This window comes from Equus asinus, chromosome 13 (genome assembly GCF_041296235.1).
Source record: "Equus asinus isolate D_3611 breed Donkey chromosome 13, EquAss-T2T_v2, whole genome shotgun sequence".
Taxonomy (NCBI): domain Eukaryota; kingdom Metazoa; phylum Chordata; class Mammalia; order Perissodactyla; family Equidae; genus Equus; species Equus asinus.
In genome coordinates this window covers 46,858,393-46,885,588 of record NC_091802.1, presented here as the reverse complement: position 1 = coordinate 46,885,588, position 27,196 = coordinate 46,858,393, and the positions used below count along the sequence as shown (strand labels likewise).

The following is a 27,196-nucleotide window of genomic DNA, read 5'->3' as shown; positions in this document are numbered from 1 at the left end:
AGAAGTTGTAGCTCTTCCATAAATGATGGGAATCCGTCTCTGGAATTCCACAGAGTTCTTTATGCCTTTGTCGGTCCAAAGGGGCAGAATGCAATGACATTGCAAAGTCAGTCTAGAGCTCCTCAGAGTGAACCTGCTGTTCCTTGGGTGTTAACAGGCATTATAAGAAAAAGGGTTCCATGGTCAAATAAGTTAAGGAACCATGCTATTAAAGTCTCTGCTTCTGTAGGACTTTTCAGAGCCTTTGATAGGATAACCGACCTGACTACTCTCCAAGAACAGAACACAGAGCCGAGTCTTTCCCAAACATTATTGGACCCGTTTTTCTAAGGGCACAGCTAGGGAGATAGCGTTCAGTAGAACACACCTTCGGAGTGCTGACCTGGTGGCACTTATTAAGCTCCACTGTGTGTGCCTGTGTGTTGCTCTGAGTCAGGCAACAGCCCATGAAGTCTTTATAGTCCATTCTTCTAGTGGCCGAGATTCTGTGGCCCTTCGAAGGCTCCGGATTGAGGATGTGATCAGAGAAGGGTGGCTTCTCTGATTTGGGAAGGCTTCAGGGAAGTGGTGCCCTCAATAAGTTAAGCTTTGAAGGAGATGGAGCAGGCATAGTTTTGGGGGCTGGGGGTGAGTTACCACCCTGCCCTGCCTGCCCCCACACTCCCGCCCGCCATGGTCAGGGCTGAAGACGATTGTGGGGGCCCTGATCCAGTCGGTGAAGAAGCTGTCAGACGTGATGATCCTCACCGTCTTCTGCCTGAGTGTCTTTGCCCTGGTGGGGCTGCAGCTCTTTATGGGAAACCTGCGGCAGAAGTGTGTGCGCTGGCCCCAGCCCTTCAACGACACCAATACCACCTGGTACGGCAATGACACCTGGTACAGCAATGACACGTGGAACAGCAATGACACGTGGAGCAGCAATGACATGTGGAACAGCCATGAGAGCATGGCCAGCAACTATACCTTTGACTGGGATGCCTACATCAATGATGAAGGTAAGAATGGAGGGTGGGGAGGCATGGGGCCTGTACCAGCCCCTAGGGCAGCCCCTTGTGAGAAAAATAGCCTGGGCGGGACCTGAGCTTAAATCCATCACTTACCAGCTTTGGTAACCTCTGACAAGTCAGCTGATCTCCCTGACCCTCAGAATTCTCACCTGTAAAACTGAGAAAACAGTACCTTTCTTAAAGGGTTAGTGTGACCACAAATGCCAAATTGCTTTGAAAATCCTGAAGCTTTCACTATAAAAAGCAATGGTCCAAGCCTATTCCCTAACCTGCATACTCCTTGTTCCCCTCCATCACACTATGTGCTCACACCCTGGCAGGACCACCACCAGGTACCTGCGTACCCACATCCTATTCATATACCCACACTTCACAGGCACATGCACGCAAGACACATGTTCTCATATTGCCACTTTAGCCCACATAGTGCCTTCCGGCAAATTAGAAAAATGTACCTCTTCTTCCCCCTGGCCCCTGGATCCTAGCCCCTGCTCACCCCTCAGTCAGGGCTCCTGCGCAGGCACATGGTAGCCCCATGCACACTACGTGTGGTTCTTGAACATACATGTTCTGCCCATCTCGAGTGTACAGCCTCACTAGGCACTGAGCTCACACAACTTGAGCCGAGCTCCCTGCAATGTATATACCCAGAGACCTTGGAACTTTGGGCTGCCCTTAAAGGAGGAGGACGGGGCACTCAGAGAACATCCATTTGGTGTATGTGGCCCACACAGATGTGTCTAAGGTGTGCAATGGTGCATGGGCCCACGGTGTGTCCATGTGGGTTGACATGTTTCCTTTGTGGCCTCTGACTCTCAAAGGGAACTTCTACTTCCTGGAGGGTGCCAAGGATGCCCTGCTCTGTGGGAACAGCAGTGATGCTGGGTGAGTGATACTGGGGGATGGAAAAAGGTGCCCCGGGGGTATCAGAAGATAGGGGCTGATTAGGGACAAGGCCCTGGGGTGGATGGGAATGTAAGGAAAACCCATGGGCATAGATGGAACACTTTCCTGTTTTCGGGACACAGACAAGACAGAAGGATTTTTTTCCCTTGGGGTCCCTCCATCTGTCCCCCAGCTGGAGGTATCTCTCCCTAAAACCAGCACCCATCCTATCCTCAGGCACTGCCCCGAGGGTTACAAGTGCATCAAGACTGGGCGGAACCCCAACTACGGCTACACCAGTTACGACACCTTCAGCTGGGCCTTCCTGGCTCTCTTCCGCCTCATGACACAGGACTATTGGGAGAACCTCTTCCAGCTGGTACAGCTGCCCACCCCTTGCCCCTCAGCCCTACAACCATTTCCCTCCATCTTCCAGCCTCTTTAGTGCCTGCGGGGCGCCCACCAGGGCTATCTCCTCCATGGGACCCCCTCAGTGCCCTACGTGTGGTTCTTGAAGCACTCTGACACTGGGCACTTGCCCACATCTGAGCCACAGACTTCTCTTCCTTCTCCACCTTTGCCTTAAGATCTGAGATCTGGGCCTGGCACACCCTCCCCAGGCCTCATGGTAACCAGGAGGGCAGCTCAGAAATTCAACTCTGCCCATACTCAGTTATTTAGCTTATACTGTTTGCAGGGCAGGCAGGTTGAGAGTGGAGCGACAGTGCCTTCTGGTCCCTGGTGGTGTTTCTAATACTGACGATGTTAATAATAATAATAATAACGATAATAGTAGTAGTGTAGTGGTAACTACTATTTGTTGAGCTCTTACTAGATGCCAGGCACTGTAGTAAAGCTAAGAGTCCAGCTGACCCCAAAGCCCATATTCGCCATTTTTTTATCCTGGCTGTCTGATCTCAGGATGTCAGGCTGGAGTCCTCAGGGCTCTCTGAGCCAAGAGACCAGGAAAGTCTGGGTCCCAAGGATATATTATAAAGCTTTCCAGAATGTGGCTTCAAGTGCCAAGGATGGCCATACTCGGCCTCAAAGGTCCTCAAAACACCAGGCTCTGTGAGGGACCCTCTCTGTTGACCTATTTGGACAATGAGTATGTGGGGGGCGGGGAAGGAGTCCAGGTGCCATGTGACACTTCCTCTCCTTCTCCCCCAACTCCCAGACCCTTCGAGCAGCCGGCAAGACCTACATGATCTTCTTTGTGGTGATCATTTTCCTGGGCTCCTTCTACCTCATCAATCTGATCCTGGCAGTGGTAGCCATGGCGTACGCCGAGCAGAATGAGGCCACCCTGGCTGAGGATCAGGAGAAAGAAGAGGAGTTTCAGCAGATGATGGAGAAATTCAAAAAGCAGCAAGAGGAGCTGGAGAAGGTCTGGACTCAGGGAGCAGAGGCCAAGGATCCAGGGATCTCCCTGCCCCTCAGCCTGGGTTCTCCTGGGCAGGCTGAGGGTGAGGGAGATGCATGGGGTAGGGATGAGAGGCACAGGGAGCTGAATGCCCCAGGCTGGGGCCTTTGGTGGGATGGGAGGCATCCAAGCAGTAGAAAGAGGATTTTGCAGCTCTGTGCCTCAGTTTCCCCATACGTAACAAGGACTCCAGAGTAGTTAAACCTGAAGTAGCCTTCCAGCTCAAATATCTGTGGTTTTAAGATTCTTTCTGGGCAGCATATGGGTCCATGTTGAGGGAGAGGCGGGTCCCCACGAGGCCCCAGGGAGCAGCTGCCCATTTTCTCATCATCTCATAAAGCACAAGGTCAGTCAGGGCTTCAGAAAGTAGAGGCTCTTCAGGGATGAGGGTCGTCAGTCACTTTGGTTCCTTCCCTGTCACCCCCACCACCAGCGAAGTTGCTCCTTCCGCTAGGCTCAGTGCAGGCCAAGAAGGGGCCCCGTCCTAAAGGACACAGGAGGAAGCTCTAAGAGTTCATTAGTCCGTTCCCGTGGCTTGGAGATGGACTTCACGCCCATCACCCTTGCTGGTCCCACAGGCCAAGGCTGATCAGGCTTTGGAAGGTGGGGAGGCAGGCGGGGACCCAGCCCACAGCAAAGACTGTAACGGCAGCCTGGACACATCACCAGGGGAGAAGGGGCCCCCAAGGCAGAGCTGCAGCGCAGACAGCGGTGTCTCAGATGCTATGGAAGGTGAGTGCCGACACCTCCATACTCACCCCACTCTGCCTGTCCCGCCCATCAGGCCACGCAGGCTCCTGCGGGGCGGGGAGGGACCTGGCGGGGCTTCGGGAGGACAGTAACTTAATATTGGCATCGAAGAAATGGTTGTGATAAATATAGCCCTGGCTTAACCTGGCCCAGTTCTGGCTGCAAGGCAGGGCTGCTGTGGGAACTGGGGGCTTCCGGAAGGGCCCTGGGGGCTGCCAAGGCAACGAGGAAGGACCGGAAAATAATATTAACCAGAAAGGCCTAATCTTCCGGAAACTGGAGATCTGACTCCTCAGATGTCTTCTGGGTAAAAGTGAAAGGTTAAAGGTCAACCTCTGCCCAGGTAGAGTCACAGACTCTCCCAAATCCCCGTGCTACCTCTGAGTCGCAGGAGGAGAATAAGGATGAGGTAATGAGGGGAGGTGGACAGACACACACACGGATGGATGGATGGATGGATGGGTTGAAAAGTTGTTGGATGGAAAGGGGCCGAGGGGTGTATGGATGGATGGATGAGGGGGAGGGAGGAAGAAAGGAAATCTGACATGGAAGAGATCTGGTCCCCTCCCCAGGCGTCCTGCCTCATGCCAGGGAGGACTTGGAGACCCTAGAGGACTTTGCAAACCTCTGGAGGGCACCTGGTATGACCAGCATCCAGGTGTCTGTGTGCCTATCCAGAGAATGCCCCAGGGAATGACGGACAGAGCTGGCGGAAGAGGTCACTCAGCGCTGCCCTTGCTGGGACCGTTGTGAGAAGTTTGGGACCTCAGACACTGTTTGAGTCCCCTGCAGTAGCACCGGGTTGAGGCTGGGGGTGTTAGAGTAGAATCTGCAGCCTTTGAGTGGGGTCCAGTTTGCTAATTCCTGGGTGGCAGTGAGGGTCAGCCTCCCCCACCCCTGGGGTGTCCCAATCATGCACTCAAACTCAGTCCTTCATGGAGCTGTTCCCCACTCCAGCCCCTTTCCTCATCTATGCGATGGGGACTCTGACAGTACTTACCTCATACCTTTCTGGTGGTAATTGAATGAGATCACGCCTAGGCTGAGGACTCCCACAGGCAGCAGAGGCCAGGAAGGCCAGGAGGAGCAGCGTCATCCACGGGCCTTACAGACCCCAGGGCTTTAGAGTTGGAGTAGCAAAAACAGGGAGTGTTTCCAGAAAGCCACTCTGGTGGGAAAGGATGGACTGGCTGGGGACAGTCTGGAGGGACTGGCATTACTGGCAGTGGGAGGAAGAACCCTCGGGGGGATCTCAGTCTGCTCCCACATGGCATTGGCCAGCAGCAGGGAGAACTGAGACCAACCCCCTGCGTGGCCTCTTGCCTCTCCCTGGGGACAAGATGGCGGCCACGGGTCACCAGCAGGGGTGGGAGTCACTGAGGGCAAGGCTCTATGGGGTGTGTCAGGAAGGCGGAGCTGGAAGTGGAGCATCGAGAGAAAGGGCTTGGGGTAAATCTCCCTGAGGGGGTGGGCTTTGGCGGGTGAGAGCACTAAGGGGTAGGGGTGGTAGGGGCGGGGCATTGAGGGGTGGAGTCGCCTGGGCGGGGACTGGAGGGAGCCGCACTGAGAGGCGGGGCTTGGAATAGTCCTTGCTGAGGGGATAGAGTTTGAGATGTGGAGCGCTAAGGGACAGAGCTTGAAAAGTGGGACCAGAGATCTAGGTGGAGAAAGGAGCGTGTGAGGGGGATCCTCATCAGGTGTCTGTTTCCACCCTACTCCCAGAGCTGGAAGAGGCCCACCAGAAGTGCCCGCCATGGTGGTACAAGTGTGCCCACAAAGTGCTCATATGGAACTGCTGCACCCCATGGGTGAAGTTCAAGAACATCATCCACTTGATCGTCATGGATCCCTTTGTGGACCTGGGCATCACCATCTGCATCGTGCTCAACACCCTCTTCATGGCCATGGAACATTACCCCATGACGGAGCACTTTGACAAAGTGCTCACCGTGGGCAACCTGGTAGGGAGGGGACAAGAGACAGGTGTCATTCCAGGACAGCACAAGAGAGGGGCCACAGGGCCTGATGGAGTCATCTGGGCTGTGTGGAAATGCAGGACACTATTGGGGGACATATGGGGACAGGCTGCGGTTATTTACCCAGCGCATAGGGGGAATGGTTGATTTGTAAGGGAGGTGCATGGGTTGATCTATGAGATGTGGATCTGAGTTTCAGCATATTGGAGGGCAGAGAGAGTGGGGATGAGGTGCTGGGCTTCTTAAGATCAGGACTCCTAGGAGTCTGGGATCCAGGTCATGCCCTGGAGGCAAGGTTGGGGAGTCGGGGCATGGAGGTAGAGGTGAGGGTGGCTGGGTGACAAATCTCTCCACTTTCAGAGGTTGTTGTGGGCCTAAGAGGGACCAAGGCACTGGAAGTGGAGCACAGAACCAGGGACACCCAGGCCCAAGAGGCCCCAGCTCACCCTAGAGGCCCCAGGGCATATCCCCCACCCCTCAGCCCCCCTGCCTGCTACCATTTCTCCAGCATGACCAGGCCAGCTCCTCTCTCTGGCCCTTCCTGCTCCACTATTGTTGACACACACTGATCCTCCTGCTTATCCCTGCCCATTAGGAGCATTATCACCTCGTTGCCAGCCCTGGTGGAGCCTGACAAAGGGAAAAAGCCGCCTCCTCCTGCAGCCCTGCCCCACCCTTCCCAATTCCCTTCACAGTTTTTCCAGGAAAATGGGCGAGATGCTACCCCTACTCCAAGGGTGAGGGGAGCCCAGGGAGAGTAAGATTTGGGGCCTGCAGTAGGACAAGGACTGGGTGGGTGGCATGGGAGTCAGACCCTGGATTCAGCCTGCAAGGAAGGCAGCTCCTCTGTCCCATGGAGATGCCCGAGGCAGCCGTGGCCAGGCTGGGCTGGAGGGGCAAGGGTGTGATCTGGACTCGCAGCACAGCTGCTGGGGTGTGCGTGATGGGCCCGGCCCGCCGCCTGCCCACCCCCTGCCCACACGCTGATGCTGTCTGGGCACCTGCTATCGCTAGGGACAGCTCCTGGGCGGGGCGCAGCATGTGCCTGGGCAGGCTGTGGACCCATGGCAGCTGGTGCCTAGCAGGAGGGGAGGCCATGCCCAGGGAGCATTCAGAGGTTATGCAGCCCTCACACTCCACGTCTGGGGTTGCAGGGTGCAACTCTGGCCTTCTCATTGATCACCAACTTTGCCCTCTTTTGGCCCCTGCCCTAGACTTTTGAGTCCACCAAGATTTTCTGAGTCCTAGGACCCCTGCTAACCAGGGTAGAGAGGCTGTAGGGTATAGTGACAGGAGGCTGAACTAAGTACCACAAGACCTGGGTTTGAGACCTGACTCATTCCCATATGGGCGGCATGACCGAGAGCTTACCACTAACCTCTCTGAGCCTCAATTTTTCATCTCTGGGACAAGTGTGATAATCCCTCCCAATTTCATAAAGGTCAGGACACCACTGAAGTCATAACGTGAACCACAGAGAGCTTTATGAGTGTTGAATATTGTTATGATTGAGGTGAGGCTCCAAGAAGTTAAGTGATTGGCCCATGGTCACAAGGCCAGAAACGGATGGGTCCGGGTGTCTGGATGGCACCCACTCTTCCCTGTGGCATGGCCATTCCACTTCTCACTCACTCACATACACACACACGTGGGCTATGGGTACCTGCCTACCCTCCTTGGGCCTCTGGGCGCAACCTCTAGGGCTCCATGGGCTCTGCCAAGAGGAGGTGAGAGTCGAGAGGGAGACTCCCAAGGCCCTGTGCTCCCTGAGGCTCTGTGACCGGGACGCATCCCACCCTACAGGTCTTCACGGGCATCTTCACAGCTGAGATGGTACTGAAGCTCATCGCCTTGGACCCCTACGAGTACTTCCAGCAGGGCTGGAACGTCTTTGACAGTATCATCGTCACCCTCAGCTTGGTGGAATTGGGCCTGGCCAACGTGCAGGGGCTGTCTGTGCTCCGCTCCTTCCGTCTGGTGTGTGAGGCCCCAGGGCCAGGGCTGATGAGGGGTGGGCTGGGGGTACTAAGGAGGGTGGGAGGAGAAACCCCTAGGAAGCCACAGGGCCGAAACAGGCCCCTCTGCCCTGTGCATGCCACTCCACCTCTCAGAACTTTCTTACTACACATAGGGAGAGAGGGGGCCCTCCCGCTCATCATACAGGGCTGCTTGGGGGCCAAAATGACAGCCACAGGAGCTGACATTTGGACTTGACCCCCGAATGACCTTGGGCAGCAGTGGAACGGGGACTTCCGCCCCATGTTGCAGACTCGAAAGCTGAGGCTCAGGAAGCTCATTAGTAGTGGAAATGGGACTCTGAATTACTGTCCTTTCCACCACCCCATAGGAGCACTTTTATAATTTTTTTAACTTTATTATGGGACCTTTCATGCATCCACAAAAGTGTAAAGCGTAATCAACCTCCACGTACTTATTACCCAGCCCCAACAACCATCAACATTCTACAGTTTTTGTTTCATCTGTAGTCCTACTTTTTATGGGAGGTATATACATACCTCCAACATACAATTTCACTTGTAAATAATTTAGTCTGTATCTTTAAGAGATAAGGACTCTCTTTCTTTTGAACATGAAGAGGATGAGGTAGTAGGATATGAGTATAGTAGTCCCCCCTTATCTGTGGTTTTGCTTTCCACAGTTTCAGTTACCTGCAGTCAACCATGGTGCTACCATGGAAAACTTCTAGAAATAAACAATTCATAAGTTTTAAATTGTACGCTGTTCTGAGTAGCATGATGAAATCTCTCGCCATCCCATACCATCCTGCCCGGGACGTGAACTCTCCCTTTGTTCAGCGTAACCACCACCTAGCTGTGTACGCTACCAGCCCATTTGTCACTTAGTAGCCATCAGTTAGTTACCAGATGGACTGTCTTGGTATCACAGTGCTTGTGTTCAAGTAACCCTTATTTTACTTAATAATGGCCCCAAAGCGCAAGAGGAGTGATGCTGGCAATTCAGATATGCCAAAGAGAAGCCGTAAAGTGCTTCCTTTAAGTGAAAAGGTGAAAGTTCTCAACCTAATAAAGAAAGAAAAAAAATCATATGCTGAGTTTGCTAAGATCTACGGTAACTTTTATTACAGTATATTGTTGTAATTCTATTTTATTAGTAGCTATTGTTGTTAATCTCTTACTGTGACTAATTTATAAATTTAACTTTACCGTATGTATGTATAGGAAAAAACATAGTATATATAGGGTTCAGTACTGTCCACAGTTTTAGGCAGCCACTGGGAGTCTTGGAACATATCACCTGAGGATAATGAGGGACTGCTGTATTCCCATTTAACAGAGAGGCGAACTGAGGTGTCAGATCTCTCAGGGGATGGGAATTCAAGCTATTCAAGATAGTTCTTTCTCCTATGCATGGGGCTCCCTTGGGTAGGGCCAGGGCTCCCTGGGCCTCATTTGCCCCTGCCTCCCCTCTGCATGGCAGCTGCGGGTCTTCAAGCTGGCCAAGTCGTGGCCAACACTGAACATGCTCATCAAGATCATCGGCAACTCGGTGGGGGCGCTGGGCAACCTGACGCTGGTGCTGGCCATCATCGTGTTCATCTTTGCCGTCGTGGGCATGCAGCTGTTCGGCAAGAGCTACAAGGATTGTGTGTGCAAGATTGCCTCGGACTGCGCCCTGCCCCGCTGGCACATGCACGACTTCTTCCACTCTTTCCTCATCGTCTTCCGCATCCTGTGTGGGGAGTGGATCGAGACCATGTGGGACTGCATGGAGGTGGCTGGCCAGGCCATGTGCCTTACCGTCTTCCTCATGGTCATGGTCATTGGCAACCTGGTGGTGAGTGAGGCTGCAGGTGGCTCCCCATCCTTGCCCAGAAAACCTAAGCATACAAGACATGTCCTTTAAAATGAGGCAGTCATTTGAGGGCCTTTTTCCTGTGAGGTTGAACTGTATGAAATCATTGATACTTGACTGTTGCCTACCTTTCCCTCCCTCAAAATGACAATTTTATATGGTTTAGCCCAGTAGTCCTAAAATTTTAACCTGCTTAAAAATCACCTGGGAGTTTCTTAAAACCTAGATTCCTGGACCCAGACCCCCAGAGTCTGACTCAGCAGGTCTAGGCTGGGGCCTGGTAATCTGCATTTCTAACGAGCTCTGGGAGATGTCACTGCCACTGGTCCCAGGAACACACTGTTAGTAGTACCGTTGAAACCTAGTGTTTCGGGTAAAGTAACATGATAACTGGAGTCAGACAGACCCACGTTCCAATCCCAGCTCCTTTGCCATCTGTGTGACCTTGAACAAATGACTGCTCTCTGGTCGGCTGGTTCTCTAACTTCATACAGAAGAAGTGTGGTAGGAACCTCTAGGGTGGCTGGGTGGATTGACTGTGAGAGTGTGCAAGGAGGCACAGTGTGGGATTGGTACCAGGAACTCCTGAACCTCTTGTCCTTCTCCCACCCTCTCATCCTCCTCTGTTCCTGGGAATCAGGCCCTGGTGGTTGGGAGCACCCAGAGACAGCATAACCTGCATCCATCCTGACACTTTCTGTGGCTCAGAGCTTGGCACGTGGGACTGGTGCAAGGGAGGAGATGCAGGGGCCGATGAGAAACAGGGGCTTGGGCCGTGGTCCAGCTGACCAGCATTTCTGTGGTTCAGGCCTGCGGAGGCATCTCTCCTCACCCTGCCGACCCCGACTCCTCCCCTTCTTGGGATGGGGTTCACTCCTGCCAGGAGTGCTGTGCCCAGCTGTCCCGGGTGGTGACCGATGCTGCCCTGGGCAATGGGGTGGGAAGACTCACGTCCCCACGTTCCGCAAAGGCCTGTGGAATCCTTGGGCTGCTGGGTCAGCAGTTCTCAGATATCGCTGAGCTCCAGCTGGGGGCAGGGGCAGACTAGGGTGCGGGGGGCGCAGTGTCACCTCGACTGAGGAGGAGACCATAGGATGAAGTCCCGAGCACCCAGGTACAGCTAGACAGGAGAACCCAGGGCTGGCTGTACCTGGGAGGGGGTCTTGGGAAGTGGGAAGAGAGAGGGAAGACTCTCAGCAGAACTTTGGGGCAGGATGCGGGTAGGGGGTAGGCTCTGAGTAGCAGTTTGTGAATGTAAGTTTAAGCGCCTGTGGGTGACTGAGAGGGTCTGCAAGGGGTTCTGTCTGTATGCGTGTAAACTCAATATTTCAAGCCCCCACTTTGCCACTCCTATCTGGGAAACCTTGAGCAAGTTATTTAACATCTCTGGCCTCAGTTTTTCTCATCTGGAAAATGGGGATACTAATGGCATACCTACTTCACTGGGTGGTCCTGAGGATTACAAGACACACATCTAAGTGCTTAGCAAAGCACTTGGTCTGCGAGGCCAGAGAAGCTCAAATATTACAGGTGTGTGGGAGGCGGTGGTGGTTTAGGTACCCGCTGTTGGTGTCACACTCCTCAGTATTGGGCTCCTGCCATGTGCTGGTCCCTGCTCAAAGGGCTTTATCTGCATTATCCCCAGTGCTCTCAACAGCCCTGCCAAGCAGGTAATGTTGGCTCTGTGCTCACAGCTGGTGAGAACCTGAGCCGGACTAGACCCTGGGTCTGTGTAACTCCAGGAACAATCACATCAATAATACCAGCATGAGAATAATGACAACCTCAACGCCAGCAATAATGGTGATGATGGCTGGCCTCTATTTACATTAATCCAGCATTCTGAGCACTTTCCGTGTATTCATCTCTTAAGGCTCACCACCACCCGAAGAGGGACTTGCTGTTTTCTCCCCATTTTGTAGATGAGGAAGCAAAGGCTCAGGGAGGTAAATTAGTAACAGGTGCAGGATTTGAACCCAAGCAATCTGGCTCCAGGGTGTGGAACCACTGCACTGTATTGCCTCTGTGGGCATGTCACCCCACCCTCCCATCTCTCACACACACACACCCGCCCCTGACACCCTTTTCTGGTCCAGCTCTGTGGCTCTCCCACTTTGCTCAGAGGGAGTGGAGCATCCAATGAGGTGGCGCTGTCAGCTCCTTGAGCACTGTCCCCGCCCAGCACCCTCCCAGGCCTCTTGGAAGCAGGAGTCTGCCAGAGGGCACCGGGGCACCCTGCCAGGGAGTATGCGGCCCCATCTCACCTGTGTCCATGGCACTTGGGCGCTTCCTCTGGGTTACTGTGAAGAAGAGGAAATGACTAGGTCATAGGTAACCCCCCTCTGAGCCCCCCAGGGACATGGTGTCCACCCCTCTTTCCTCCAACCACCGCCCCCCCCAAGCCTTGCATGAGGCGGCTATTTCTGTCCCAGGCAGGAGCCGTGTGCAAACCCTGCTGACCCAGAGAGCAGCTAATTCCCATCTCAGATGTGTTTCTGGCAACTGGACACCTTCCCCCCAAGGGAGGGAAAGAAAGACCAACCAATTTCGGTGAGGGGCAAAAGCAGTAAAGTAGGGGCATGGAGACAGGGAGGAATCCCTCTAGCACATTCTCCCAAAGAAAGAATATATACAATATATATATTTTAAAGAAGTTAATGTGATAGTTAGGACAATGACATAAGACCTTGGAGGACACTGGTGAAAGCCAAGGAGAGACACGTGGAGAAGATAGTCGAGGATGGCTGATTCATATGTGTAGACTCTCCTGCTCCCTCGTGTCCACTCACACACCCAGCCCCGCCCCAAGGCCCCCAGAGTAAGAGCTCGCCCCGTCTCTGGCTGAGAGGAGCCAGGACCCCCACTCAGCCAGGCTTCACCTTCCTCCTCACTGCCCAGGGGTGGGTGGACTGGTGGAAGGCAGGGACACTGTATTGCGCAACCTCTGGGGTTGCCCTTCACATTGTAGTCTGAATGAATAATGTCCTCTAAAGTTGTACAATCACTGGAAACTGGGGTTCTAGTCCTGACTGTGCTGTGTGTCCTAGGGCAAGTCACTTCACCTCTCTGGGACTCGCTTTCATTATTAATAAAATACTGAGCTGGCCTCAGAGTTAATCACACTCTTCCCTGTACCTTCTTGCACGCATAACAGCTAACATGGTTTGAATGCCTCCTGCATGCTCTACTTGTGTTGATCTTTTAATCCTCACAACAGTGCAAGGAAGTAGGTGCTAGAATCATTCCCATTATACAGATGAGGAAACTGAGGCACAGATCAGTGATATAACTTGCCTCAGGACACACAGCTAGTGAACTGGGGTTTAAAGCCAAGCAGCATGACTTCAAAGCCTGTGCACCCCAGTCTCTGCTGCCGTGTAGATGCACTGCGTTGTATTTGTCTGATCAAATGTCTGTTTCTGCTAGGCTGGGAGCTCCCTGAGGCCACTTATTCTGCACACAGTGAGAGGGGCTCAGCAAATGTCCACTGGAAAATAAAGTTGGGGATGGGGTCCCTTTCAGTAGGGATATGGGAAGAGAACCAGGGGGCCCCAAGGGGAGAAAAGGGAGTGAATAACAGTAGGTCACTGCCCCTTCCAGAGGAATAGGGGACCTGCATCTGAGCACCTGGGAGCGCAGGGCCGATTAAAAGTCCCCCTTAGAAAAGAAAGAAGGCTCAAAAGATTCAGGTTCCTAATAAGTTCGGGAAGCTCAGAGACGTGAGCCCTGTTCTTAGTTCTACATTTCCCAGCAGCGGAAGTGGAAGACAGAGTCATGACAGAGTCCCTGCCACTCAGAGGGCTTCCCCAAACCCTGCCTCTGCCTTGGTCAGCAGAGTCCTATCATGTGCCCAAGCCTCAGTTTCCTCATCTGCAAAGTGGGAACGATAGCAACACTCCTCACCTCCGCAGACAGTTGTGAGGACTGCTTTAGGTGGCATCTTTTTAAATGCCCAACGTGTGGTCGGTCTGATCTGGAGGCCTGAGGACCCTCGTGCTGGCTGAAGGTGGCACCCTCAGGGGCCCAGAGGCTGAGCTGAGGCTCCCCTCAACCCCTGCTCCCCAGGTCCTGAACCTCTTCTTGGCCCTGCTGCTGAGCTCCTTCAGCGCTGACAGCCTGGCGGCCTCGGACGAGGACGGCGAGATGAACAACCTGCAGATCGCCATCTGGCGCATCAAGTGGGGCATCGGTTTTGCCAAAGCCTTCCTCCTGGGGCTGCTGCATGGCAAGATCCTGAGCCCCAAGGATATCATGCTCAGCCTTGGGGGACCCGGGGAGGCTGGGGAGGCAGGGGAGGCTGAGGAGAGTGCCCCCGAGGATGAGAAGAAGGAGCCACCGCCTGAGGATGATGACAAAGACCTGAAGAAGGACAATCACATCCTGAACCACATGGGCCTGGCTGATGGCGCTCCCAACAGCATCGAGCTGGACCACCTCAACTTCATCAACAACCCCTACCTGACCATCCACGTTCCCATTGCCTCCGAGGAGTCTGACCTGGAGATGCCTACAGAGGAGGAGACTGACACTTTCTCAGAGCCTGAGGATGGCAAGGTGAGCCCATCACAGGGCCCAGCTTGAGGGGAGGGGGTCAGATAGACACAGCTTCACATTTTTGTGTGACCTTGGGCAAGTCATAAATCCTCTCCAAATCTCAGTTCCTCCATCTGTAAATGGGGGTAATAGTACCTACCTTGTGACATTGTTGTGACCATTAGAAGAGATGCCGTGTTTGTAAATTGCTTAGTAAGCTGTCTGTGAATGGTGACTATTAGTACAGTTATTAAGATCTGCCCTCCTGTCCTAATACCCTCGTCTCTCCTCCCTTCACTCCTGCCTTGCAACGCCACCTGGGCCCCTCACCAGCAGGTGGTGCTCTTGGTCAGGATGTTCTTACCTGGGCACCTCAGCTCCAGGGCTGGGACCCAAGAGGCCTCTCTTGAGCTCCCCCTGGGCTTGAAGGCCCTGCCAGGTCCTTGCCGTTATCATCTACTTCTGTTTAGCCCCCACCTGGGGCTGCTCCCAACCTCCCAGTGTGGGCCAAAGTGCCCAGTCCAGGCTGAGGATTCTCAGGAGAGGGCCAGGGGCCCAGTGGGGCTGGGAGAACAGGGAGTTGGGGCACAGCTTCAGCAGGAGCCCGACCCACCCACCCAGCCCGTGCAGGGTACCCACTGCTGGGTGGAGATGCCCTCCTCCTGCCCTCCCCTGCCCGGGTCGGGGAGACACTGGCAGTCACTCTCAGAAGCTCAGGCTGAGGCTGGGGCTTGCCTGGGCCTCCCAGGGGAGCTGACTCTGAGCCGCCTCACCCACCCTCTGGCTCTGGCAGGGGAAGGACTAGCACATAAGCTGGGGCAGGATCCCCTGCCCACCCCCACCCCATCATGGGGGCCTGGCTGGGCGCCAGAGCCTGAATGAACTTTGCCCTGAAAGCTCTTGACTGCTTAGTCCCCCTAGATATGTGGCTCACTGACTTACCAGGGGGCCGAGTGCCTGCCAAGCTATAAATACCCAGGGAAATGTGGCACCAACCTCGGTATGAAGAGCGGGCGTGGGGGAGGGCTGGAGAACGCCCAAGGCCAAGGCTGGGGACTCTTTAAAGGGGGCAAGCAGGGCTTCAAGAGGGATTGTGGGAGTTGGAGTGCACAGGAGGGGCAATTGGCTCAGTGAATGCTCTGGCTGACCTGATGCTCCCTGCCTCAGTTTCCCTTTCTGTCAACTGGGCACAAGGACCCCCCCTGGTTTTCTGGTGACCATTCTGGATCCAGAGCTGCCCCTCAAGCTCCTCTCTCCATCTTCCCCTTCGGGGGCCTCACCCCAAGCCATGAAGGGGTCCCCTTGAGAAGTAGAGGGTGGGGCCGGGAGGCTGGCCTGGGACAGCACCAGGAGGAGAGGAAGGGAGGCCTGGCCAAGGGGAGCACCAGCCTCCTCCAGCCCCACCCCACTCCCATCAGGTTCCTTTGGCCCCAGGCTGGAGCTTCGGCTGGGGAAAATTTTCTGTCCTTTCTGGATTCCTCAGCCAAACAGCCCCTGGGGGGTGAAAGGCTCAGACCTTGGAGGCACAGCATACTGTTCTCTGTGGGCTGTGGCAGCCCCAGCTCCATCCTGAGCCCCTTACATACCCCATCAGAATTACCTTCAAGCCTCTTATTCCTCTGCTGTCCCCCTCATGCCTCTCCACACCTCCCAGAACTCCCAGCCCAGCTGAGCCACCCCCTGGCCAGTCCCTGGCCTGTTTGTCTCCTGGCTCTCCCCCTACCTGAGTCCCCCGCAGGTCTCAGCGTGCCCTCGCCGCCCTTCCCAGGCTTCAGCCCTGCTTCGACCCAAATCTAAGTACCACGAGGGCAGGACCACAGGTGCCTCGGTCGCTGTCATTCTTCTGCATGGGCCACAGTGCTGGTTCCATAATCCAGGGCTGAGTGAATGAACGAATGAATGAATGGGAGAGCCCTCCACCCCCTTTCTCCTCCCCCTTCTGGTCTCTCATCCTGACCTCCTCTGCCCCACCTGGTGGGAGGACCCGGGGTCACATGACCCTGTGGCCCCTGCAGAAGCCACTACAGCCCCTCGACGGGAACTCCTCCGTCTGCAGTACGGCCGACTACAAGCCCCCCGAGGAGGACCCCGAGGAACAGGCCGAGGAGAACCCTGAGGGGGAGCAGCCTGAGGAGTGCTTCACCGAGGGTGAGGGCAAGCCTACGTGTGCACCCCACCCCTTCTGGGTCCCTCCCCCAGCCCAGCAGACCCCTAGCCCAGCCCCAGCCCATTTTCTCCTCAGGGACGCACACATCACAAAAGCATGCAGGCCCTTCTTTCCCTGAGGCTACCCTGCCCTGCCCTGCCACAGCTTGGGAGAATACAACCCTGGGAAGGGGTGTCAGGGCCCGATGCCTCTGAGCTCCTCACTCCCTGAGCCTCAGGTGTGCACAGTAGGTGATGGCAGCACTGGCCCCTGAGGGCTGCTGTGCAGAATCCCCACAGAGCCCCGACAGTGCCATCTGGTACGAAGCAAGTGCTCAGGAATGGCTGCTCTGTAATCCTCCCTGGTTTCCTCTTCCAAGAGAGAGACCTGCCCAGCCCTTCAGGGAACAGCCCGGCAGGAACATTTTTTTTTTTTTAAAGATTTTATTTTTTCCTTTTTCTCCCCAAAGCCCCCCAGTACATAGTTGTATATTCTTCGTTGTGGGTCCTTCTAGTTGTGGCATGTGGGACGCTGCCTCAGCGTGGTTTGATGAGCAGTGCCATGTCCGCGCCCAGTGTTTCGAACCAACGAAACACTGGGCCGCCAGCAGCGGAGCGCACGAACTTAACCGCTCGGCCACAGGGCCAGCCCCCCGGCAGGAACATTTTTGCCCAAAGGGCCAGGGTTGTACAGAGTTAAGGCTGCCTGTTTGGAGTGGGGGAGGCTGGGGGCAGCCGATAGCTATAGCGCCTGGGCTGGTGGCCTGCACCCCTGCATGTCTTTCCTCTGCATGTCCATCCCTGGCAGCAGTTGACGCATGGGTGGAGTGGGCTGTGGAGGGGGGACTTGAGGTCCCCATGCGAGGGCTGGGGCTGGACCTCCCTACTTCCCGCCCATTTCCAACCAGTGGTGAAGGACACGGAGCCAGGTGTTGGGAAGAGGTGGGGGCTCTGGGTTTGGGGGGCAGCGAGGTGGAGAGCTGGAGGAGGCATCCTGGGAAGGTGGTGGGACCATGCTGACCATGCATCCTGAGGCAGCCCCCAGGCCCGTGACATAGTGCCCTGGCCCCTTCCCTCCCCCAGCCTGTGTGCAACGCTTTCCCTGCCTCTCCGTGGACATCTCCCAGGGCCGTGGGAAGATGTGGTGGACCCTCCGCAGGGCCTGCTTCAAGATTGTCGAGCACAACTGGTTTGAGACCTTCATTGTCTTCATGATCCTGCTCAGCAGTGGAGCCTTGGTAGGCACTGCCTTGGGGGACAGGCATGGGCAGAGCGGTGCCAGGCTCAAGCAGGCCCTCCTGGCACTCCCTCCTTTCCACACCAGGAAGGGATGCAGCCTGGACAGTCCCGAACCCAGAGAATCCTAAAGGAGCTCACCTGTGGTTGCAGGATATGTTGTAGAATATATTAATTTTCTTAAAGTGACACATGGGCTCTGACTCTGTGTGCACCCATGGCGACAGGTCCCAACCAGCGGGCAGATTGGAAAGGCCCTGGGAATTTGGGATGGGGGCGGGATTGTAGATGTGTCACTGTGGACCCCCTCGCAGATGATTGAGTGCTGCTCTTCTTAGGGTTGGGGAGGGGGAGCTGAGGGGTTTCTCCCCAGCGGGAGACTCGTTCATCCCCATGATGGGCATGAGGAGTCTGAGAGATGCCAACAGCTGGCCCCCAGCCTGGCCCCAGGGCCAGGTCCCTAGGAACTGGCAGCATCAGGCAGGGTAGGGGACGTGGCTGCTGCCCCGGCCTCCCAGGCCCTGGCCACCCCGGCTGTGCTGGTGCCCCCAGGCCTTCGAGGACATCTACATCGAGCAGCGGCGAGTCATCCGCACCATCCTGGAGTACGCTGACAAGGTCTTCACCTACATCTTCATCATGGAGATGCTGCTCAAGTGGGTGGCTTACGGCTTCAAGGTATACTTCACCAACGCCTGGTGCTGGCTCGACTTCCTCATCGTGGACGTGAGTCCTTGCTGTCACCCCACCCCCACCCCACCCCCGTGGCAAGATCCAGAGGTTGTCCTTGTGGTCCTGAGGCCCTGCGCTCCCTGACCACCTCACCCTCCCTTTGCAGGTCTCCATCATCAGCCTAGTGGCCAACTGGCTGGGCTACTCCGAGCTGGGACCCATCAAATCCCTGCGGACACTGCGTGCCCTGCGTCCCCTGAGGGCACTGTCCCGCTTCGAGGGCATGAGGGTGGGTGCTGAGGGGACTCTTAGTAGGGCTAGGGATTGGGGGAGCACTCACCACAGGGCAAGATACAGGGGGTGCATGTCTGTCCTCCGGCCACCACCAGGGGAGGCAGAGGGCTTGGACCAGGGCCCTGCTGAAAGCCAGATTTGGGGGCCCCCAGACATCCTTCCACACCAGCCCCGGTGCCCATTCCCGCCCTAGGACCCTCTCCTTGGCTCAACCCTGCCACCACTGGGGGGCAGCAGAGGCTGCAGCAGCTTCCAGGAGGGCCGGCAGGGAGGAGAGGAGGGAGGAGAGCAGGTATGTGTGTTTATAGGTTCCCTCCCCAGCCTCACACTGGGCCCCCCCAAGGCCCTGAGACCCGAGCAAGCGGGAGGTGTTTGTGCCCAGGCTCTGAGCCAGCCTGCCCTTCCCTCAGGCCCCTGAGAGCGGAAGTGACAGATAAATAAAGGGTTTGGGCAAGACAATGGGACTTCCCCAGCAAAGGGAGGTCCGTTGGGAACAAGACCCACTCTGGAGGGACAAACCTCCGTGAAGCAGCTGGTTGTAGGCCAGCCGTGCACTAGGCCCCAGTGGCTCCCTCCCGTTCATGCGAGGGGCCAGCTAATGCTGGGCTCTCCCACCCCCCAGAGCTGGGAACCCTGCCCCATTGAGGGAAAATGACCTGCCGGTGGCCACACACCAACTGCCTGGTTGGTGCCCCAGCCAGGAATAGAGCTCCCTGGGTATCACCAGGCTTGTGCCACCCACTCTGTCTGAAGCTTGTAAAACAGCTTTTCCTTGAAAAGGGACAATTCCCAGATTTAGCCCAGTCTGAAATTGGTGAGGTTGACCCGTGTGGCCAGGACTGGGGTGGCGCAGAGCTCCAGTCCCAGGGTCCGGCTGCTTTGAAGACCCTGATGGCTTCTTTTCTGTGTCTGTGCCTCAAATGGCTGTGAGCAGATGAGCAGGGGGCCAGGTCACGGGAGCTGAGTTTCCTATGGGGGCCGAGGAAGGAGTGTTTGTCTCCTGCCTGGTGACCCGTGGCGGGGCTGCTTCCAGAGAAGCCCAGTGCCCCAACTCTGGGCTGATGGCTCCAACCAAGCAGAGAGCCTTCTCCAACCACCAGGCCGGCAGCCCCTCACCCTTGCTCCTCGCTCCCACCCCTCCCCCAACACATACAACCCAGCTGACTTCTCCCCTAGGCCTGGCTCAGATTCGCCCTCCTCCAGGAAGCCTTCCCTGAATAACGATGCACAGCCCTGCCTGGTTCCCTGGTTAGTGTAGTTGGGTAGCCCTCTCCCAGAGGAGACCAGGTCTTCCCCACCTGCTTGGGAGAAGATCTGGCAATGACGCCCTTCCCTGGCCCCCAGGTGGTGGTGAATGCCCTCCTGGGAGCCATTCCCTCCATCATGAATGTGTTGCTCGTCTGCCTCATCTTCTGGCTCATCTTCAGCATCATGGGCGTCAACCTGTTTGCCGGCAAGTTCTACTACTGCATCAACACCACCACCTCCGAGAGATTCGACATCTCCGAGGTCAACAACAAGTCCGAGTGCGAGAGCCTGATGCACACAGGCCAGGTCCGCTGGCTCAATGTCAAGGTCAACTACGACAACGTGGGTCTGGGCTACCTCTCCCTCCTCCAGGTGGTGAGTGTGACCTGCTGATCGGCATGGAACTGGGATGGAGGTGCCCCGGATCTCTCGTACCTGAGCCCACTGCCACTCCTTGTTAGGGAGCCGCCCACCCTGCTTCTAGGGCTGTGGGACCCTGAGGTAGTGTCTAGACCTCTCTGGCCTCTATTTAATGCCTGCCCCAGTGGGGCTCTGGGCAGGCAGCCTCTGGGGAGGACCAGACTTGGGGGGGCGGGGCGCATAACTCATGGATGATGGAGGCAGGGAGCAGCCCCCTCACCTCTCACCCAACCACACTTTCTTAGGCCACCTTCAAGGGCTGGATGGACATCATGTATGCAGCCGTAGACTCTCGGGAGGTGAGTGGGGGTCACTGAGATGTGGCTGGTGAGCAAGCCAGGGGAGAGGACTCAGATCAGAGACACAATGGCACATTCTGCCCATCCCCACTGCCATGCTGCCTCCTCGGGAGGCTCTGAGACCCAGCAACCTGAGGATGGCTGGGTCCACCTCTGGACCCCAGGCCTCTCCTGCCCACAGTGGGATGGGGAGCAAGGAGCAGCCAGCATGTACCCCCAAGCATGCCCAGCAAACCCTGTCCCATCCTGTGGCCCCTGCAGCAGGAGGAGCAGCCGCAGTATGAGGTGAACATCTATATGTACCTCTATTTCGTCATCTTCATCATTTTCGGGTCCTTCTTTACACTCAACCTCTTCATCGGCGTCATCATTGACAACTTCAACCAGCAGAAGAAGAAGATGAGTATCCAGCCCGGCCATCCCTGGGCTCTCCCCATGCTGGGCTCCCTCCTCCCTTCCTTTGTCCCATCATTCCTCCGTATAGTCACAAATGCTGCCTCAGCACCCAGTGTGCTGTTGCTGGTGGCATGGTTGAGGCAGCAAGCCTGGGTTCAAATCTCACTGGGTGACCTTGAACAAGTGACTTGGCCTCCGTGAACCTCAGTTTTCTTATCTATGAAATGAGGTTGATGCTACCTACCTTGCTGGGTCCTTCTAAGGACCCAACAAGATATTGATGGAAAGCATCCCAAAACAGGCTGTGAGGCAGCGCTGGTCCCCTTCCCTTCTCTGGACCCCTCAGTCACCTTCCCCCTCTTCCCTCAACCCATATCTCTGGTCCCTCCAGGCCCCCCCTTCCCACCAGGCCCGCCTGCTGGGATGGGGGCTGCTTTAAGGGTGGTGCCTGAGGTAGGGAGGTTCTGGAGGCAGAGGGGGGATCCCCTAACCTTACGGGCTGCATTCCACTATACCTTGGAGGGAAAGACATCTTCATGACGGAGGAACAGAAGAAATACTACAATGCCATGAAGAAGCTTGGCTCCAAGAAGCCTCAGAAGCCAATTCCCCGGCCCCAGGTACAGCCGCTGGGCTCCTCCTCCTGCAGCCTGTGTGAGGCTCCCGCTGAGGGGGCTGATGGGGGCAAAATTCAGCTTGTGCTCTGCCTGCCAGGCTGCGTCCCTGACGTGAGGCTGGGTCCACCTGCAAAGAGGCTGGGTCTACCTGCCGAGAGGGGTGCCTCTTTGTAACTGCACAAAGGCACCGTATGCGCGAGCAGCGGCTGCCTGCTTAGCTCCAGTCACTGGTGTACCCCTCACCCCACCCTGCATAGCGCCCCAGTGTCCATCCACTTTCTCAGCTGGTGGCCTCTGGTCCAAGGGCCCCTAGGAGGGAGAGTAAGAGGATGTCCAGATACCCTCCCAGTGAGCAATGGCTTTGGGAGAAGGGTGAGGGGTTGCTGGGGACCTTGACAGAAGGAAGGGTCCCAGATTGAGGAAGGATGTCCACGGACCCCATAGAATGGCCTGGTCTGATAGCTCTCCCCTCCATGGCCTCCACCCTGCAACTTCACCACAAACCCTGATACCTCCTCTCCCTCTCTCTCTCCCTCTCCTCTTTGTTATGCTGTCGTGTCATCCTGTGTCTCCCACCTGTTCATGTCCTGTGTGGGCCCTGACCACTCCTCCACCCATATCCACCCATGTACATCCCTGCACTTCCATTCACTCTGCAGAACAAGATCCAGGGCATGGTGTATGACTTTGTGACGAAGCAGGTGTTCGACATCACGATCATGATCCTCATTTGCCTCAATATGGTCACCATGATGGTGGAGACGGACGACCAGAGCCAGCTCAAGGTGGACATCCTGTACAACATCAATATGGTCTTCATCATCGTCTTCACGGGGGAGTGTGTGCTCAAGATGTTCGCCCTGCGCCAATACTACTTCACCGTTGGCTGGAACATCTTCGACTTCGTGGTTGTCATCCTGTCCATTGTGGGTGAGCAGGACCAGCCTGGGCTGAGTCATTCAGGAAGGCCTGGTACTCCCATTCTCGTGTATGCACACCTGCTCATGCACCTGGCATGATCACGCACACACTCACACATACACATGTGCGTGTGCACCTGGCATTCACACTTAATGCACAAAGGCACATGAGGATGGGTTCACAGGCAGCCTGTTGCCTGCACACACGTGAATACACCTCCAGAAACATTTACCTGGCTACTAGACACACACTCAGGTGCTCATGTGCTTACTGAAAAACGTAAGAAGACAGTTCCAGTACCCACACACACTGGAGAAGTGCGTGGACATGTGTAATTATGATAGTAATTAGCTACCATTTATTGAGCATTTACTGTTTGCCTGACGCTGTGCTATGCACTTTACAGGCATTAGCTCACTAATTGTTCATAACAATGCCATGAGGGAGGTACTGTTATCCCTTCCATTTTACAGATGAGGAAACTGAGTCACAAACAAGTTATGTCGCATGCCCAGAGTCATACACACACAGAGCTATCCTCCCTCTCTCCCTTTCACTCTCATCTATGGCATCTGCAAACAGCCTTGGGAATGGGCCTTACCCTCACCCCATCAATGTTGGCATCTCTCACCTCCATTCAGCTCTGTCAGGGCACAGATGTCACCCCTGGCCTCAAGACCCTGGGAAAGCCCAGCCTGATGGGTCAGGCCATTAAGGCTATGCCCTGAGGGTTGAGCTTCTGCTGCTCCTTTCTGGGGAAGAGCACACCAGGCTGGGGCCCCTTGAGCCCCGCATGCCCCGCCCCCCACCCCCACCCCGGCCTCCCACCCTGAGGGCAGCAGTCCTCACCACTTCCTCCCTGCAGGCCTCGCACTCTCCGACCTGATCCAGAAATACTTCGTGTCACCTACACTGTTCCGTGTGATCCGCCTGGCACGGATCGGGCGCGTCCTGCGGCTGATCCGTGGGGCCAAGGGCATCCGGACGCTGCTCTTTGCCCTCATGATGTCACTCCCTGCCCTCTTCAACATTGGCCTGCTCCTCTTTCTGGTCATGTTTATCTACTCCATCTTCGGCATGTCCAACTTTGCCTATGTGAAGAAGGAGTCAGGCATCGATGACATGTTCAACTTTGAGACCTTTGGCAACAGCATCATCTGCCTCTTCGAGATCACCACGTCAGCTGGCTGGGACGGGCTCCTCAATCCCATCCTCAACAGCGGGCCCCCTGACTGTGACCCCACACTGGAGAACCCGGGCACCAGTGTCAGGGGTGACTGCGGCAACCCCTCCATCGGCATCTGCTTCTTCTGCAGCTACATCATCATCTCCTTCCTCATCGTGGTCAACATGTACATTGCCATCATCCTGGAGAATTTCAACGTGGCTACTGAGGAGAGCAGCGAGCCCCTGGGTGAGGACGACTTTGAGATGTTCTATGAGACATGGGAGAAGTTTGACCCTGACGCCACGCAGTTCATTGATTATAGCCGCCTCTCTGACTTCGTAGACACCTTGCAGGAACCACTGAGGATCGCCAAGCCTAACAAGATAAAGCTCATCACGCTGGACCTGCCCATGGTGCCCGGCGACAAGATCCACTGCCTGGACATCCTCTTTGCCCTGACCAAAGAGGTCCTGGGTGACTCTGGGGAAATGGATGCCCTCAAGGAGACCATGGAGGAGAAATTCATGGCAGCCAACCCATCCAAGGTCTCCTATGAGCCCATCACCACCACCCTCAAGAGGAAGCAGGAGGAGGTGTGCGCCATCAAGATCCAGAGGGCCTACCGCCGGCATCTGCTTCAGCGCTCTGTGAAGCAGGCATCCTACATGTACCGCCACAGTCAGGACGGCAGCGGGGATGGGGCCCCCGAGAAGGAGGGACTGATCGCCAACACCATGAGCAAGATGTATGGCCGTGAGAATGGGAACAGTGGTGTGCAGAGCAAGGGTGAGGAGAGGGGCTCAACAGGGGATGCTGGACCTGCCATGGGGCTCACACCCATCAGCCCCTCAGACTCTGCCCTCCCTCCCTCCCCACCCCCGGGGCTGACTGTGCGCCCAGGGGTCAAAGAGTCTCTTGTCTAGCAGGCTGCATCAAGGTGGCCAGCAGAGCCTGGTATAGCCCTAAAGCTCCCCTGTGGTGCCCGCTTGCTGAGGAAGCAGGGCTTTGAGTCTGGGACTGATCTGGCTCCCTGTCAGTGACAGGATTTGGCCATGCTGGGGCTGACACTCAGAATGGAGCACCTGCCTCCCCAGGTCATAGAAAATGGGAATTGCACTCTGAGGTTCCAAACTGGGCCTGAGGCCCCTGCCTCCATGATTTCACCTTCAAGTTGTTCTCACCTCCTCATGGGCCCTGCTACCCCTCCTCTTGGCCTGGGGGGAGGTCAGAACATCAGAATCTCTGCCCTCCACTTGGGGAGGAGCTGGCCTACAATGGAGGGATTTGCTGCCTTCCTGCCACCAGAGTCTTAAGAGCTACTGGCCTCTCCCCAGGCAGTGGCTCAGGTGCCCAGCCCCTCCAGGACGTCTTAACTTCAGTGACAGCAGACACCTGACCCCAGGCCCTGCCAGCTCTCTGACTCTGAGATGCAGCTTCACCCTGCCAGCTCAGGATTTCCCTGGGAAAGAGAAGTGTCACTGGTCCAGAGATGGCTCCACAAACCTGATTGGCCACTGGATCCTGACACATCGGCCTGGGGTTGTGTTCCCTGAAACCATTTCCCAGTTTGTCCATTGTCCAGACCCCTGGCTCCCCTGGCTGGCCCCTGGGGGAAGAGCAGAAGGAGAATTCCACTTGAGGACTGTCTTTTTCTGGGAAGCACAGATGGGTAGTATAGGGTGGATCCTACCAGCTGTGTCATTGCACTGGAGGCTTTCTTGGCCTTAGCACCCAGACCTGGGGTGGGGTCGGGGACCCTGGGGCTCAGGAGGCAGATTCCTGTCCCTCCCTCCCTTCCTCACTCCTCCATTAGCACTGGGGCTCCCTGTAGCCTCACCAAGCCTCGAGATCACCTTGTCGTCCCCCACCACGCCCATCTCTTTCTCCCTCCTCATCTTTTCTTCTCCCTCCTCAAAGTGATCCTAAGAACGTTATAGTTGAGCCCATGTGAGAGATTTCAACACCGGGGCATGCATGGCTCACCTGGCTCAGGCCCAGCCTTCCAACTTCCTGCTGCCTGGAAAGCCGGGTGGCACGTCTGCTGGCATGGCAGTGCCAGGCCTCTGCTGGCTCCTGGAGAACAGACAGAGGCCAAGCTTGGAGGAGGGGGTGAGAGACCTGCCCAGGCATTACTGGATTTATTCACCTGTGTGTGTCCCTTTGTGTCTGCTTTGTGCCATGTGTATAGCTGTGTGTGTGTGTTAAAGTGTGTGAACCACCGCGTCCTACGATGACTGCATACGCATGTGTGTATGGTTATATTTGTATATATGTGTGTCATTGTGCCCCTGTAGTGTCTGGCTGGTGTGTGTGTGTCTTCTGTGCAGGGCTGTCCATGTGGTATGCCTGTGTTGTGAGTGTGTGTACAAGTGTGAACACGTGGTAAGGTTTGCACATTGAGTCCCTGTTGGCCTTAGTTCCTCTTCTTTTTCTTCTTGTTTCTCATGAACAGTTTGATTAAAACTCAGGAAGCAGCAAAACCTCCAAAACAACATGTGTGTGTGTTTGTGTGTGTGCACACCCAAGGCTGGAGCCTTCCTTTCTGTCTGCCCTCCTCACCGCCCTACCTGGGCATCCCTCTCTCTCACTCCCCATGAGTCCACTCTTCTCTCTTCCTCTGGTTCTCTTCATCACACCCATTGCCCCAGCCCTGCTCCCCATCTCCTGCCTGTGTCCTCTGCGGAAGGAGGCCCCCACTCCTTCTGTCTCCTCCTGCAGAAGGTTCATCCTATAGGGGGCAGCCTCGTCCCTGACCAGCCCTCTGCCCACTGCCTTTCCCTCCTCCAGCCCTGGACGGGTGCGGCCCTAAGAGCCTCAGCATCTGCTGGACTGGATATCCTCCCCTGGACCGTGTACAGATTGCAGAGCCTTCCCCACCTGTGGCCCTCTCCCCTGCAGATCCACACCCATTCGCACCTTGTCTGGGTGGGGACAGGCCCAAGCCAGGCCGGCAGATGGGGTCCTTTGTACAGTTCTTATAATAAACCTCCCCCTGGTGCCTCTGATGTGTGGGTTTCTTCCTTCTGCGCCTCAACATGCAGATGTCGTGGAGTCTGAGGGAGCAAGAAGCAAGAAGGACTGGTGGGGATTGGAGCCAAGTGAGGATGACTTGGGAGCCTCTAGGGGGCCGGGGAGGGCAGGATAAGGAAAGCCTCAGCTCCCTCCCCTGGCCCAGTCCAGCTCTCTCCTGCCCCCTCCAAAAGGAGGCTTGGACACCAGTGTCTTAGCTGCTCTCTGGCCTCCTCTTAGCTGGAGTCTGAGAGGCCAGATGAGGTCAGGAGCTGTGCCCCTCCTTCCCAACAGGCCGCACCACACTCCCTCTCCCTACAGCACCCAGGAAAAAGGTATTGGGACCCCGCCTCCCCGGCCCCT

At 55.9% G+C, this 27,196-nt stretch overlaps 1 protein-coding gene across 5 annotated transcripts in view; it reads left to right on the top strand.

Annotated features, from left to right (window-relative positions):
- SCN4A (sodium voltage-gated channel alpha subunit 4) overlaps positions 1-26,829 on the top strand; it is a 45,134-nt gene extending 18,305 nt beyond the window's left edge. For 4 of the 5 annotated variants that reach the window (XM_014847972.3, XM_044744849.2, XM_070483454.1 and 1 more), the window contains 19 exons: positions 681-995; positions 1,829-1,892; positions 2,130-2,271; positions 3,070-3,279; positions 3,894-4,047; positions 5,788-6,026; positions 7,845-8,018; positions 9,501-9,857; positions 13,941-14,429; positions 16,424-16,556; positions 17,637-17,791; positions 18,342-18,515; positions 18,628-18,750; positions 20,100-20,378; positions 20,669-20,722; positions 20,984-21,121; positions 21,634-21,738; positions 22,395-22,665; positions 23,522-26,829. In XM_014847972.3, coding sequence (XP_014703458.1) covers positions 681-995; positions 1,829-1,892; positions 2,130-2,271; positions 3,070-3,279; positions 3,894-4,047; positions 5,788-6,026; positions 7,845-8,018; positions 9,501-9,857; positions 13,941-14,429; positions 16,424-16,556; positions 17,637-17,791; positions 18,342-18,515; positions 18,628-18,750; positions 20,100-20,378; positions 20,669-20,722; positions 20,984-21,121; positions 21,634-21,738; positions 22,395-22,665; positions 23,522-24,747 — 4,802 coding nt within the window. In that variant the 3' untranslated portion in view covers positions 24,748-26,829. The remainder of the gene's footprint in view (positions 1-680; positions 996-1,828; positions 1,893-2,129; positions 2,272-3,069; positions 3,280-3,893; positions 4,048-5,787; positions 6,027-7,844; positions 8,019-9,500; positions 9,858-13,940; positions 14,430-16,423; positions 16,557-17,636; positions 17,792-18,341; positions 18,516-18,627; positions 18,751-20,099; positions 20,379-20,668; positions 20,723-20,983; positions 21,122-21,633; positions 21,739-22,394; positions 22,666-23,521) is intronic. The other variant, XM_014847974.3, reaches the window with a different exon arrangement.
- The last annotated feature ends 367 nt before the right edge of the window (positions 26,830-27,196 follow it).